The sequence below is a fragment of the Rhamphochromis sp. 'chilingali' genome (genome assembly GCF_963969265.1).
Source record: "Rhamphochromis sp. 'chilingali' genome assembly, chromosome: 12".
Lineage (NCBI taxonomy): Eukaryota > Metazoa > Chordata > Actinopteri > Cichliformes > Cichlidae > Rhamphochromis > Rhamphochromis sp. 'chilingali'.
The window spans coordinates 19,157,689-19,173,299 of NC_137939.1; the positions used below are offsets into that span (position 1 = coordinate 19,157,689).

Here is a 15,611-nt window from a genome sequence, read left to right on the forward strand (position 1 = left end):
TGGCATCCTCGAAAGATTGTCCTTTATCCTTAAGATGCAGATGGACTGCTGAGTCTTGTCCTGTGGAGGTGGCTCTTCTGTGTTGTGCCATGAGCTTGTGAAGTGGCTGTTTGGTCTCTCCAATGTAGAGGTCTGAGCATTCCTCGCTGCACTGTACAGCATACACCACATTGTTAAGTCTGTGTTTTGGCGTTTTGTCTTTCGGGTGAACCAGTTTTTGTCTGAGCGTGTTGCTGGGTCTGAAATACACTGGGATGTCGTGCTTGGAGAAAACTCTCCTGAGTTTTTCTGATACACCGGCTACATAGGGGATGACAATGTTGTTGCGTCTGTCCTTCTTATCCTCCCTCGCTGGTGTCTGATCTTCTTTTCTGTGCCTCTTTGCTGACTTTAAGAACGCCCATTTAGGATAGCCGCATGTTTTGAATGCTTCCTTTACATGTGTGTGTTCCTTCTTTTTTCCTTCAGGCTTAGAGGGAACATGTTCTGCCCGGTGGTGTAGGGTCCTAATTACTCCAAGTTTGTGTTCCAGAGGGTGATGGGAGTCGAACAGGAGGTACTGGTCCGTGTGTGTGGGCTTCCGGTAAACTTTGATGTTGAGGTTGCCGTTCTCTTCAATGTGCACAGCGCAGTCCAGGAAAGGCAAACAGTTGTCCTTTGTGTCTTCCCTGGTGAACTTGATGTTTTTATCCACAGAGTTAATGTGCGCAGTGAAGGATTCCACTTCTTGTGTCTTGATTTTGACCCAGGTTTCACAATGAACTCACCCGAAACTCTGGCTGATTGGGACCCACACCCAGTTTCACACCTTGTCTCAGGTGATTAGAGGATCATCAGGGGTCCTTTTGTCCCTCTGTGGGGGGATACTCCCACTAGGTTTATATCTGGGACTCTCCACCATTTGACCTTAGAACTGAAGAAGCTTCTCGGATGAGAGGTGAAACGTCTTCAAGTAACTTAAAGAAGTCCAGACGCTTTTCTTTGCAAGCTCCTTTGACTACGATGACCTGGATGACTGAGAACCTTCACAGACATATTAGTTTGTTTCATTACGTGAGGTCAGGTGTGAGAGGTCCCAGTTGTCTGTGCTAATGTGCTGGACAAATACTGAAGCAATGAAGATACAAATTTTACACGAGCCATTTCATTACAACTGAAGAAACTTTTTCAATGCGTGTACCATGCTACCCCTGCCCCCCCCCGAGACCCCACCCACAAAATGGGAATCTATGTAAAACCTAAATAAATAACAATAAAATTCCAAAGCTATAAACAATTTGAAAAAATGTCTTTAGCTGAGAGCTGTTAGAAAAACTAGTTTTAGTTATTTGCAAAAAAAAGGAGATAAGAAATAGAAATCTCTTAAAAGTTACACTTAGTGACACTTTTCATTTCACAATTCAAACATTTTCAGTGTGGTGCTAGATTGCAGCCAAGTATGTGGTTTAGTATTGTCTTGCTGACATAAACAAGGCTTTCCCTAAACCTAGCAAACATACCTGTGTGGGGTCACAGTGGGTAGATGTGGGTGAACTGTGAGACTGTTGGCTGGGTTTTAAAATCTATTATGGTTGGGTAGGCTAGCCCAAGTGTTCCCCATAGTGAAATTTTGCCCATTTGTGTCCCCCAGAAGGAATTCTGTGGGCACTTAACTGTGTGGACCATGTGTGGACACACCCCGTTTAGTGAGTGATAAGCATTTTGTCCTGCTCACACAGCCCCTCAGTTCATGGGCACATTTGCTGGTATATTATTTATAATACAAAAGTAAAGGTGTTTCATATCTTCTCTAAAATAGATGAAAACATGAAATGATAGAACATGTTTAATTACAATGTCAGAAATATAAGACTGAGAGAAGATGACTGATTTAAAACCTCAGTAAAATTAAAGTTATACTTGCTCTAATTGATATACTGCAAAAGAGCTCAACAAGTAAAATATATTAGGCCAGTATCTGAGCATGCTGTAGATCTGTTGCAGGTCTACAGTGGGACACACTGTGGGCCATTCTCTTGTTAGTGTGGGCAGCTCACAGTCAGCCCACATTATGGGCTGTCCCACTGAGGCCCCGCACTGTTGGACCAAGATATGGTTTGCATTTCATGCTTGAACTGGACCCCTGATCAGCCTACTATGGGCCTTAGTAGGGTAGTGAAATGTAAGCCCCGTGGGTCTATTCCTAGTGGCTTTACACAGCCTCAAGGGGGCATGCTGTCATCATCTGGATTGCAGCATATGATCCTAAAAACTTGTATATATCATCTGGCATATTGCTCTCTTTCTCGCACTTTCTCTCATAAAATTGTATAAAAGCAGATCAGAGTCTGGTCAGAGGTTGAATAGACAGGTCATTATTTAGCACTTTTCTTCTTTATCTGAGCACTCAAAGTGCTTTACACAACCTGCCTCAGTCACCCATACACAAGCACTTTTTTCTATGCAAGTGCTTTCTATCTACCACCTACAGGGTGCAATGGCATTACTTCAGGACTGTTTTGGATGAAGTGATTAGAGCATGTTGTATAATATGTGATACATGTGCCCTACACACTATCTTATGGCACTTGGAGAAAAAGATGAGTTAAGCCAGGATTCTGCTTATCATTTTCTCTTTAGTTTTTAGTGCAATCATCCCACAGCTCTCTCTCTGACTGGATTGAACACCTTACTCTCAAATTGGATTTTGGACTTATTGTCATGATCCTGGGTTTTTTGGCCCAGCATTTTGAGTTTTCTTGCGTTTTGATATTATTTTGGATTCTAATTTATATTTAAGTCCACTTTGTTATTCTAAGGATTTATTCTACAGTACCTAGGTTATTCTGTTTAGCCTTTTGATTATTAGATTCCCCCTTGTGTCTTTGCCCTCTGTGTGTCTGTGTTTATCTATGTTGTGAGTCTTTGTGTCTTGCTTCACTCATGTTTCATTCTGCTCCCCCTTGCCTGTCATATTATCCATGTTTCCCTAGTCATGTCTCTGTTTGTCTGTCTGCACCTCTCTGAGTGTGTTCCCATTATTTCCTGTTTTACTTTGGTAGTCTCCTACACCATGTTTTGCTTGCCTCTCTTACTTTGAAGCTACCTTGTCTCATGTGTAATGTTTAACTGTACATGCTCCATCTCATTGTGTGTAATTTGCCCCAGCTGTGTTCCCCACGAGTTTCCTGTTCCCTCGTAATTCCCTGTATATTTAAGCCTTTTGTTTTCTTCTGTCCAGCGTGGTGATCTCTCTCATTCCTGGCTGTGTGAGTCTCTATGTGTTAGTTTATAGATGTACCAGTATAGTTTTGTGTTATTTCCCCTTTCAGCAAATAAATCTGTCCTATCTTGTTCAAGCTGCACCACAGTGGTGCACCTTGTCAGCTCGTTGGTATGTTGACTGGTTAACTGACAGCAAGGCTCTGCGACTTTTGAACTGAGGATGGATGGTAAGGATGGATGTTAATGCCTTTCTGGAGACCATTTTCAAGGACACAGTAAGATGTATGCCCTCTGCACTGGGAGACACACCTCATACCCCCATCATTAAAAAAATCAGCACCACCCAGAATTTACAATAGCTTATTTCCACAGACAATAAGACTGTTAAACTCACTGTGATATGCAGAACAAAGCCACTTTTGGAAATAGGTATAGTGAAAATGCCAACATTTTATCACTATTTAATCAAAACACCCACAATGAATAGCAAAATAATTGTTTTACCAAAATTTTAAATCCCTCACACAAAATGCTATTTCTATTTTGTTTGAAGTAATTATTTTATCAGCAGTTTCTCAGTTCTTTTTTTTTTTTTTTTTCTTGTTCAGTGAGAGAAATCTCACTCATTATGTTTTAGGTTTGAATAAGTGCATTAAAGTCAGGTTCAGTGTTTGAGGTGGAAATAAGAAGGACACTCACATCAACAGCAAGGTCCGCCTTCCCTTCTGCACCTGAGAGCTCAAGGATGTCCTTGCCTTCCTTTTCACAAAACTAGCACTGACTTACAATAACACCTCCTGTCACGATCCTGGGTCTCTGACCCAGCGTTTTCAGTTTACATTTTGAGTTCTTAAGTTATTCCTTTATTATGTTGAGTAATTGGATTATCTTTTGGTTGCCTTTAGTTTATTTATGTTTCACTTAGGTCTTCTGTGTTAGTCTGTCATGTTTCTTGTCTTCTTGTCCATGTTGTGAAGTTGTATTGTCATGTCTGCTTTCCACTTTGTTTCCTGTTTTATTTTGATAGTCTCGGTCCTATGTCAGTGTGGTCCGCTTTGCTTCCTTTGTCTCAATTAGTGTCAGCTGTTTCCCCATGTGTTTCCACTTCCACTAATCACCCTTGTGTGTATTTAGTATGTGTATTTCTCTCAGGTTGTCTGTTGTTCACGTCATGTTCTCCACACCATGTTTCTAAGTTTCATGTCCAGGTTTTTAATGTTGTTTGTTTTGTTCACCCAGTTTAGGTTAATGTTAGTTTTGCTTCAGTTTGCCTTGCCCTTTGTTTATACCCTTTAACAGCCTCATTAAACATCTCGCTTTTTGTTAATATTCAAGTTTTCTTTCACATTCTTTGTCTGCATTTTGGGTCCTCTTTGCAAATTCATACAGTGTGCTGCCGCATACTGTGACACCTCCTGGTATATAGCACAATGCAAAAACACCAATTTCAGTTCTGGGGCCCGTTCTTCGTACCTCGCTAAGTAGGTTAGCCGGATTAGATTGTTGACGATTTCGCGTGATCCTGGATCAGTCGGTTCCCCGAAGCTCATCCGGGACTTGCTGTCATAGCAACAGAGCCGTAAGCGTAAACCTGCTCGGGAGCAGGTTTACTTTATGTAAACAGGATTAGATCGCGGCCACGCAGGTATGTCCGCTTCATTTATACGAAAGCAACAGCGATAAATAAATAACATCAATGTAACTGAAGATAATGCAGCACTTGATCCTTTTATTGATGTCACACAGATACATACAGGTCATTTCCTAAAAAAGGGAAATGTACTATTAACATTCTATTACATGTATGTGATTATTACAGATGTAATTCATATTTCAGAGTAGTAATTGTAAATTACTTCGTGTAATCAAGATGAGAGACCACGGCTATAAAAGCCAAGGTGGATTTGGGAAGCCTGTCGCAGCCATGTCCTGTCCGTTTACGCGAGCAACCCATTGCGGAAGGTGCAAGATTGATAAGGAGAGTCCTCAGAATTCAGCGTATATTGCGGGACAGACAGGATCCTTTAGCTCAGCGCGACAGTGTGCTCATTGAGAGATATCGATTTTCCCGTGAGGATATTATTTACTTAACCAACTTGTTGACGAGGGGGTGCAGGACCACCACCTGTCTTTTTTTGCTCTGCCCTTTTCTTGGTTGCTGTTATAAACAAACAAACAGATTATTTCAGGCTCTCTTTCCAAGAGACGAAAAGCAATATAAGTGATAAATATTACCATTCTGTAGAATATTCTTATATTTCACTTTTACTTGTTCCCATGTTCTAGTGGGTCCTGTTGTGGCTCTAATGTGAAAGAGGATATAATATAACAATATAATATAATGTAATATAATATTGGATAATATAGTGTAATATAATAAATCTACCCTACCGCCTACTGGTGTTGGCCAGAGGGGCCGATGGCGCAATATGGCAGCCTCGCTTCTGTCAGTCTGCCCCAGGGCAGCTGTGGCTACAACCGTAGCTGCCTCCACCAGTGTGTGAATGTGAGAGTGAATGAATAGTGGCATTGTAAAGCGCTTTGGGTGCCTTGAAAAGCGCTATATAAATCCAATATATTATTATTATTATTATTATTAAATTACTTACGAGTTTAATTTGTCAGCAACTTTCTGCCAGCCCTGTCTCCTTGCTTTTGCAGCCTTTGCAGTGTTCCCTTGCGTTCTGATTAAACTCTGAAACTCCTGAAATCCCTCACTCAGGAGTTCTTGCTCTGCTGCCGAAAAATACCGAGCCGAGCGCGCTCCTTCGACATTTTCGCCGACCAATCAGAGGGTTGCCGATCAATGTTTCTACTATCGATGCGTAGCCCCTTTTATGACACCCAGTGATGTCACATTACTGCGTCCAGCTGTACTAATCGTCAACAGCAGGTGTGTTCGGGGAACCGGATTAGCGAGCTCACGGTTAGCGCGATGATTTGATCTTGGATGTGTCATTTGATCTTGGATGTAGTAAGCGACGTACGAAGAACGGGCCCCTGGTTTGGACAGCCAATCATAAAACCTGCCGGTTTGTTCCATTTCAGGCCAGGCCTATCTAAGCAGGCAGTCACTTCTATAAAAAAAAAATCACTATATTTGTGGTCACTTTCACTCTTTAATTGTTTCAGTGTACAAAGATGGAATATCGGGCCTATGTCATAGACATTGCAGCTTTAGTCCAGAGACAAGGAGAAAAGGTCTAGCAAAGATTCAAATGTCTGTTCCCACTCTGCATGAGACCAATTGTTGTACTTTTTTGTGTGTTTAACTTCATAATGTTCATTCAAACTGGAATCCTTAAACACAGCTATCTGCTCTCCATAAACTAAGCAGATGGCTTTACCTGACGTCAGTAAATAAGTACTAAGAAGCTCATGTTTACATTCTTCATAAATGTTTTATTTAATGTGAGCTGATAACTTTGAAGGCCAGCTTCTTTCATAAAACTCTGTTCCAACGCATTTAAAGTGAAGCTGCATTCGCTTGTACAGGAAAAACAAACAGTCTCCTTCAAAATAACAATAAAGTTGTATTGTGTGGTGGCTGGAATATGACAAACTATTTGATCTCATGTGGACTGGCCACATGTTGGATGTGCCACAGATGCTGTACAATGTCCAGGTATGTTTCAAATCATTTCATTCTTACACCTTCACTGCTTACTCAAAAAGTAGGTCCATATTATCCAAACATCAGTGACACAGGGTTCAAAACTGGTCTAACGCATTCTAGGACAAGTGGCAGAAACATTATCTGTTCCCACTACAACCTCACAGAAGTGGACATCGGAGCAGCCAACCTTAAACAAAGAAATGTGATGCTTGTCAAGTATTGATGAAAAAGAACCAGCTGGCCTGTAGTCGTTATCACTTACTGTATCCTCCAATAAAGACAGATTGGTATGGAATGTGCGAGTCACCAGGAAAGAGGGACCAAAGCTATATGTCAGCCGTGGGAATGAGATGGCCTTGCACACTATTCTCCCAATGACTGAAATGTATTTTAACTTAAAACTTGTTATATAACTATGGGAAACCTCTTCTGTTTGTTTATAAGGAAACCCATTAGCTTCCACAACAGTGGTTGCTAATCTTCCTGGGGCCAAAACCATCAAATACAATCAAATAAAATATTACACAATAAAGTGGATACCAAATATCTGCATAATTTGGCTCTTATATCCACAGTAAATGTTTACAATTAAGAAAATATAAGCATATAAATATCAATGACACTGAAATAAAATACACAAATTTCCATTACAAATGACATTGCCCTCTTACAGTATTTACAATGAATTAAAAGCTGCCTAAATAGGCTTATAAGTGATTTTTAAAATTATGAATAGAAGCCAATTCTCTAAGTGCATAAGGCAACTTATTCCACTGAAAAGATGCTCTAAATATAACAGAGGTTTTCAAAAAGTTGCGTTTAACTCGAGGAGTTACTAAATTGCAGTTTGTTGAAAATCGTGTACTATGATTATGTATTTCATCTGGATATTGCAACTGAGCAGAAAAAAATATGGTGTGTTTAACAGTATTGCTTTTTTTTTTTTTAAAATACAAGTAAGCCATCGTATAATTCAGCTTGTACAGAAAGCCAAGAAAGTTTATCATGCATTTTATCGATATTTGTATAGTATGAACACTTTAACACTAATCTGGCCGCCTTGTTCTGGACTAACTGAAGTCTGTTCAGAGCTGACTCACTGTTACCACTTCATTGTATCCTAGATGAACATGTTCATTTGTTACTTAGACAAAGTTTACTTCTTTGATTCCACCTTCTTGCATGATTTGGGATATGCATGTTTGCAAATTTGTTGCTGTTCAATAATGTCATCAGTAAGTCCACAGTAAGAGTGTTGCTGTTGAGGGAAAGCAAACAATGTTCTTCATGATTGATGCACCTTCTTCAGCTTGAAATTGTCTTTTAAAGCACTGTTGGTATGTAATCTAAAATCTGAGTTTTGCTTCTGTCAATGAAGAATAAAAAAAATTGGCACAGAGTTTAGTAAAGAAAAAAACGAGCGAGTATTTTCTATGTGTCTTGTGATTATTCATTTTTAAGACATGAGAATGGAGGCTAGAATCTTTTCCAGCTGTCATAGGATGAGAAGGCAGGGTACACCCTTGTCATGACTTTATTCCAAGGCTCTCACGGCAATACAGACAGCAATTCATGCTGATATTTATAGATCTGGCCAATAGGAAGAACATGCCCACACAAGAAACCAGCAGGTGGATATTTCCTCAGTTTTGCCCAAGTTCACCTGGTCTAAGTATAGAGAGGCAACCTGAACCCTTCTGTCATTGTGCTTATTCTGAGGAGAGGAAGAGTTTGGTCTGACTGCTGACTTCAGCCAGGTATTGGATGTAGAGGGCAGTATAAGTAAATACAGTATTTTGGTAATAATGTGTGAGAAGTTTGAATGCTTTGCTTTTCCTGCAGTGAACACAGCTATAGACACACACTAGGAAAGTCACAGGACTGGATGCCATAAAAGTAATGTGTCAGCAGAGATGGGCAGTAACGTGTAATCCGATTACTTTTTTCAAGTAACGCGTAAAGTAAGGGATTACTATTGCAAATTAGATTACTGTTACTTTCCCATAAGCACGCTGTGTTACTGCATTACTAAACCGTGATTTTGTTTGTAAGAGTGTCTCATGACAACGAGCGTGTGATGTCCGTGGCAGCAACAGACGTGTGTAGATCAACAATGGATAATATGGAGGACGGGAGAGAGTACGACCATGCAGCTTTTAAAGCTTGGAAGTACTCACATTACTTTGAGTTTGATTCCGTAAAAAGGGTAAAATTAAACTTCAAATCTGAGCAAGCACTGAGCACGCTGCCACGGGAATGTGAAATTCACAGAGAAACCCCCGAATCCCTCCACTGACATGACCACTGCGGTGGCAAACCTCCACCAGTCCCACTCCTGCTAAACAGGTGAAAGTAGATTTAAGAGTGGCATGACTTAGTGCTGCTGAATCTTTGATTTGAGTTTTTTCTTTTGCTGTGCATTACTTGGATCTATTTGAAAGAGTGAGTGTACACACATTATTTTATTTTATATGCTGAATATGCAGAAAACAGGTTTAACTGTTAAACAATTTTCTTCAAGTCAAAGACAGTTACATATAATAAAATGTTTGCTCGATGCAATGTGCATAAAGTTAAAAGATTAAAACTAATAAAACAATTTTTAAAAAGAGGCTTTTCCATTTGATTCAATTTTATATGATGGATTATGCAGAAAAATGGGCTGAAAGGTCTATTGCTTTATTACCTATTCAGATTGTGTATCATGTTTTTAAACTAAGTAATAAAATAATAAAGTATATAATTACTGTTGAAAATAAGTAATCAGTAAAGTAATGGGATTACTTTCATGGAGAAGTAATTAGTAACTAATTACTATTTTCAAGTAACTTGACCAAACTGTGTGTCAGTAATGGTGAACAGTGTTCTGACTGCTGTCTGACAGACTTAGTAAAGACAGGCTAATGAGATTTTTCTTTCTTTTTTTTACAGGCCAAAATGAAAGTTTTTTTTTTTGCTATAATCACACTTTGAAAACAGCAGAAGCAAACACTGGACATTACTTCTAAGCTAGATTTGAGGTCTTACCTCCGATGTGATGCGTAATTGCCAGTAATGTGTCCACTGCCATCACAGCCTGGAGTAGGACACCTAGGGTCAAGAACACATTCACAGATCAGTGTAGTGCTTCTACAGACTTTTCAGAAAACAAAAGCTTTCTTGTGCACATATCCTGTGTCTTGCATTGTCTTTTGCTCCCATGTTTTCATTTCATTTCATTTAAATACTCTCCCTTTCTAAAAGAGAAACTCATAATTACATATGCAATAAAGCAAGCAACAAAAATCGACTGGTACTTAACTATAACACTTTTCTTTATATATATATATATTTTTTTTTTCCATTTTCACAAATAGTACATAATTACATAACATAATAATGTGTACAGTTCAGAGCCATAACCCCCCCCCCCCAAACAACCCCCCCCCCCAAAAAACACCCCACAAAGCAATAACAACCCCCAAAACAAAGCAAAAACAAAAACAAACAAACAGACTGAGAACTAAACACAAAACAAAACACCAGCTCAGATCCATCTAAAAAGTAAATAAAGAATATAATACAGTACAATACCTGTGGTCCCAGTAGTACATTGCAGTTTGAACACTCAAGAGAATCCTTGTAACATAATACTAGAGACATCAGGTTCCACATAATTCAAGTATGGTTCCTACACCTTGAAGAATTGGTCTGTTTTTGAGTGCAGTACACATGTAAGATATTCCAATGGCACTAGATCCAACACTACTCTTTTCCAACCTTTAATAGTTGGTGCTTTTTCATTAATCCATTGGAGTAGTATATTCCTCACCGCATAGGTGAGAATACAATACAACCTCCTATTATTCTTGGATATTAACCGCCGGCTGGGGAGACTCAGTATGAGAGACAAAGGGTCCATCTCCAATTTACAACCCAAAATCTTCTCCATTTCAGATAACACATTAGACCAATATTCTTGCAATTTCAAACATGAACAGAAGCTGTGAGTTAGGGTACCAATTTCTGTCTTGCATTTGATGCACATGGGTGAAAGGGTAGGATTATATTGATGTTTAGGGGCAGGGATAGCTCAGTAGGTAAAGTGGTCGCCCCATGATCGGAAGGTCGGCGGTTCGAATCCACTTAACGGCTACCCTGAGGTACCCCTGAGCAAGGTACCGTCCCTACACACTGCTCCCCGGGCGCCTGCTTAGTGGGCTGCCCACTGCTTCACTGAGTGAATGGGTCAAATGCAGAGAAAAACAAGTAATTTCCCCATGGGGATCAATAAAGTATCCATTATTATTATTATTATTATGTCTGCGAAATATGGATATATGCATTCTGTGTATGATTTTTAACTGTATTGCTTTGGTACGATTACAAACTGAGATTGATTTGGCATAACTCCAGACATGTTTCCACTATTCATTATCAATTATTATACCTAACTCCTTTTCCCGTGTGCCTTTAAGCCTCTGTGACATCACTGAAGGTACAGAATATAAAGCCGTAGAAAATATCTTCACAGGTACCTCTTTATCTGTTAAAAATAATAATTTCTTAACATGAGAGACTTCATGACTCTCACTGAAGTTAGTACTGTGCAAGATATAATGCCTTATCTGTAAATAATGGAAAAAGTCATGTTTGGGGAGAGAATATTTCTCAACCATTTGGTCAAATGGCATAACCACATTGTCGGAGAATAAGTCCCTCAGTCTGTGAACTCCTTTGTTCTTCCATTCCTTAAAACCTATATCAAACATCCCCGGTTGAAAGTGAAGATTATTCACAATAGGGGTGAACATAGATGTTAACTTCAACCTTCCCTCAATTCGACATACTGACCGTCAGGCCTTAAGTGTATTAAGTGTGATTGGATTATCACAGCCCGATCTAATATCTTTAAAGTTCTTAAAGAACAGTTATTAAGGGACAGTTAGTCCCTTAATGGATACTTTGAAAGAGAGGTTTCAATCCCCAACCAGATAGAGTGTGAATTATTTGTGACCCAGTCATGAATATAGCACATGTGAGTACTCAATTGATATGTACTAATACAGGGGTGGGCAACTCCAGGCCTCGAGGGCCGGTGTCCCTGCAGGTTTTAGATGTGTCCTTGAACCAACACAGCTGATTTCAATGGCTAAATTAGCTCCTCAACATGTCCTGAAGTTCTCCAGAGGCCTGGTAACGAACTAATCATGTGATTCAGGTGTGTTGACCCAAGGTGAGATCTAAAACCTGCAGGACACCGGCCCTCGGGGCCTGGAATTGCCCACCCCAGTTCTAATATTTGGTAAATCTAAACCCCCTACTGAACCTGGGAGCTGTAGTGTGGCCATCTTAAGTTTTGGTCTGCGTTTGCTCCATATAAAAGAGCTTAGCCAGCTATTCAGATCCTTCATCACCCTATTTGAAATTATAACTGGAATAATTTGAACAGGATATAACAGTTGAGGCAAAATATTCATCTTAACCATTGGTATACGTTCTAGCCAGGAAACAGGTAGGGAATTCCATCTCTCCAAATCCTGCTTTACCTTCTTGAACAGAGGGGCAAAATTTGCTTTATACATTTGTTTAAATTTTGGAGTTATAAATAGTATACAAAATCTGTGGGGGACCTCATGAAGAGGAAAGAAAACAGTCCAGTTGGCACTGAATTAAGGCTCCCAGTTGGCATAGCCTCCGACTTAGTCAAATTTACTTTATAACCAGAAAACTGACTAAATGTATCAATATTTATTTATTTATTTATTTATTGTCATTGTCAGAGAACAATGAAATTGCATTTGGGGCTTCCGTACAACCCGTAAATAAAATAATGAAGAAAATAATAAATACCCCTTAAAACCCAAGTGTAAATATTTAACCCAGTGTGACTCCAGTGCAATAAGACAATCCTTAGCAACAACATGAGAACATGACAAGTAAACATGAGAACCTGACAAGTAAGTTCAGTGCTATTAAGAAGTTGGATATGGTTATTGTCCGTGAGAGGGGGGCAGAGAGTTCAGGAGCCTCACAGCCTGTGGATACAGGCTGTTGGCCAGTCTGGATGTTCTGGCCTGTATAGACCTGTACCTTCTCCCTGAGGGCAGCAGGTGGAAAAGGTGGCGCGCAGGGTGATGTTGGTCCCGCAGAATACTGTGCACCCGTCTCAGACAGCGAGTGGGGAAGATATTACTAATCTCTGGCAGACTTATTCCAATAATTCTGCCAGCTTCTTTCACCACCCGCTGGAGTGCTTGCTGATCGGCCTTGGTGCAGCTGGGGAACCACACTAGAAATCCATACGTCAGAACGCTGCTGATGGCACAGTTGTAGAAGTTCAAGATCAGAGATCTGGGAATGTGTGCGCTCCGCAGTCTCCTCAGGTAGTAGAGGCGCTGTTGGGCTTTCCATGCAACTGAGGTGATATGGTTGCCCCAGGACAGGTCCTCGGTCACAGTTACCCCCAAGATAATAATGTTAAGTAAAGCCGGTACTGATGTCTTGCATCCAGAGAAAGCACCAAACCGCCCATGTTCCTTTGCTGAGCAGCCTGAATCAGACTGAGAAGGGGCCTGACATTGTTACGGGAATTACGGCCTTTTATAAAGCCTGTTTGCTCTTCTTTAATAATTAGAGGCAGGAGAGTTTCGAGTCGAGTAGCTAATATTTTAGAAAGTATCTTCTGGTCCACATTTAGAAGAGCTATCGGTCTATAAGAGGAACAAGACTCTGCACACTTCCCCTTCTTCAAAATAAGAGAGATATTAGGTTCCCTTACAGTCTGAGGTAATCTATTACGCAAGAACGAATATCTAAACATATTAAGTAATGGGTCTATTAACAGCTCACTGAATTCTTTATAAAATTCTCTACTAAAACCATCAGGTCCTGGGGCTTTTCCGTTCTTTAAAGTTTTTATAGCGTTTAGTACTTCCCCTCTAGAAATGGGAGCATTGAAGGTGGTCTGTTGTTTTGTTGCTATGGTAGGCAGATTGAGCCTGGAGAAGAAATCCTCCATTAATTCCAGTGCGTCAACTGGTTGTTCAGATGTATATAGTCTACAATAAAATTCTTTGAAGATGTTATTTATGGTTTTACTATCATATACATGCTCATTCTGAGCATCACAAATAACTGTAATAACTTGTGTTTCGGATCTTTTCTTGGTAAGATATGCCAAGTATTTTCCGGGTTTGTTTCCATGTTCATAAAATCTTTGTCTACAGGGAGTGCAGAATTATTAGGCAAATGAGTATTTTGTCCACATCATCCTCTTCATGCATGTTGTCTTACTCCAAGCTGTATAGGCTTGAAAGCCTACTACCAATTAAGCATATTAGGTGATGTGCATCTCTGTAATGAGAAGGGGTGTGGTCTAATGACATCAACACCCTATATCAGGTGTGCTTAATTATTAGGCAACGTCCTTTCCTTTGGCAAAATGGGTCAAAAGAAGGACTTGACAGGCTCAGAAAAGTCAAAAATAGTGAGATATCTTGCAGAGGGATGCAGCAGTCTCAAAATTGCAAAGCTTCTGAAGCGTGATCATCGAACAATCAAGCGTTTCATTCAAAATAGTCAACAGGGTCGCAAGAAGCGTGTGGAAAAACCAAGGTGCAAAATAACTGCCCATGAACTGAGAAAAGTCAAGCGTGCAGCTGCCAAGATGCCACTTGCCACCAGTTTGGCCATATTTCAGAGCTGCAACATCACTGGAGTGCCCAAGAGCACAAGGTGTGCAATACTCAGAGACATGGCCAAGGTAAGAAAGGCTGAAAGACGACCACCACTGAACAAGATACGCAAGCTGAAACGTCAAGACTGGGCCAAGAAATATCTCAAGACTGGTTTTTCTAAGGTTTTATGGACTGATGAAATGAGAGTGAGTCTTGATGGGCCAGATGGATGGGCCTGTGGCTGGATTGGTAAAGGGCAGAGAGCTCCAGTCCGACTCAGACGCCAGCAAGGTGGAGGTGGAGTACTGGTTTGGGCTGGTTTCATCAAAGATGAGCTTGTGGGGCCTTTTCGGGTTGAGGAGTCAAGCTCAACTCCCAGTCCTACTGCCAGTTTCTGGAAGACACCTTCTTCAAGCAGTGGTACAGGAAGAAGTCTGCATCCTTCAAGAAAAACGTGATTTTCATGCAGGACAATGGTCCATCACACGCGTCCAAGTACTCCACAGCGTGGCTGGCAAGAAAGGGTATAAAAGAAGAAAAACTAATGACACGGCCACCTTGTTCACCTGATCTGAACCCCATTGAGAACCTGTGGTCCATCATCAAACGTGAGATTTACAAGGAGGGAAAACAGTACACCTCTCTGAACAGTGTCTGGGAGGCTGTGGTTGCTGCTGCACGCAATGTTGATGGTGAACAGATCAAAACACTGACAGAATCCATGGATGGCAGGCTTTTGAGTGTCCTTGCAAAGAAAGGTGGCTATATTGGTCGCTGATTTGTTTTTCTTTTGTTTTTGAATGTCAGAAATGTATATTTGTGAATGTGGAGATGTTATATTGGTTTCACTGGTAAAAATAAATAATTGAAATGGGTATATATTTGTTTTTTGTTAAGTTGCCTAATAATTATGCACAGTAATAGTCACCTGCACACACAGATATCCCCCTAAAATAGCTAAAACTAAAAACAAACTAAAAACTACTTCCAAAAACATTCAGCTTTGAAATTAATGAGTTTTTTGGGTTCATTGAGAACATGGTTGTTGTTCAATAATAAAATTATTCCTCAAAAATACAACTTGCCTAATAATTCTGCACTCCCTGTAGTAAACTTAAGGTTAAGTTCTTAAT

The 15,611-nt window shown here is 40.2% G+C and overlaps 1 protein-coding gene across 7 annotated transcripts in view; it reads right to left on the reverse strand.

Moving 5' to 3' along the window:
* The window catches only part of myt1a (myelin transcription factor 1a), a 76,907-nt gene that overhangs the window by 38,113 nt on the left and 23,183 nt on the right, over positions 1-15,611 (reverse strand). For all 7 annotated transcript variants that reach the window (XM_080899258.1, XM_080899256.1, XM_080899257.1 and 4 more), the window contains one exon: positions 9,848-9,910. In XM_080899258.1, coding sequence (XP_080755384.1) covers positions 9,848-9,910 — 63 coding nt within the window. The remainder of the gene's footprint in view (positions 1-9,847; positions 9,911-15,611) is intronic.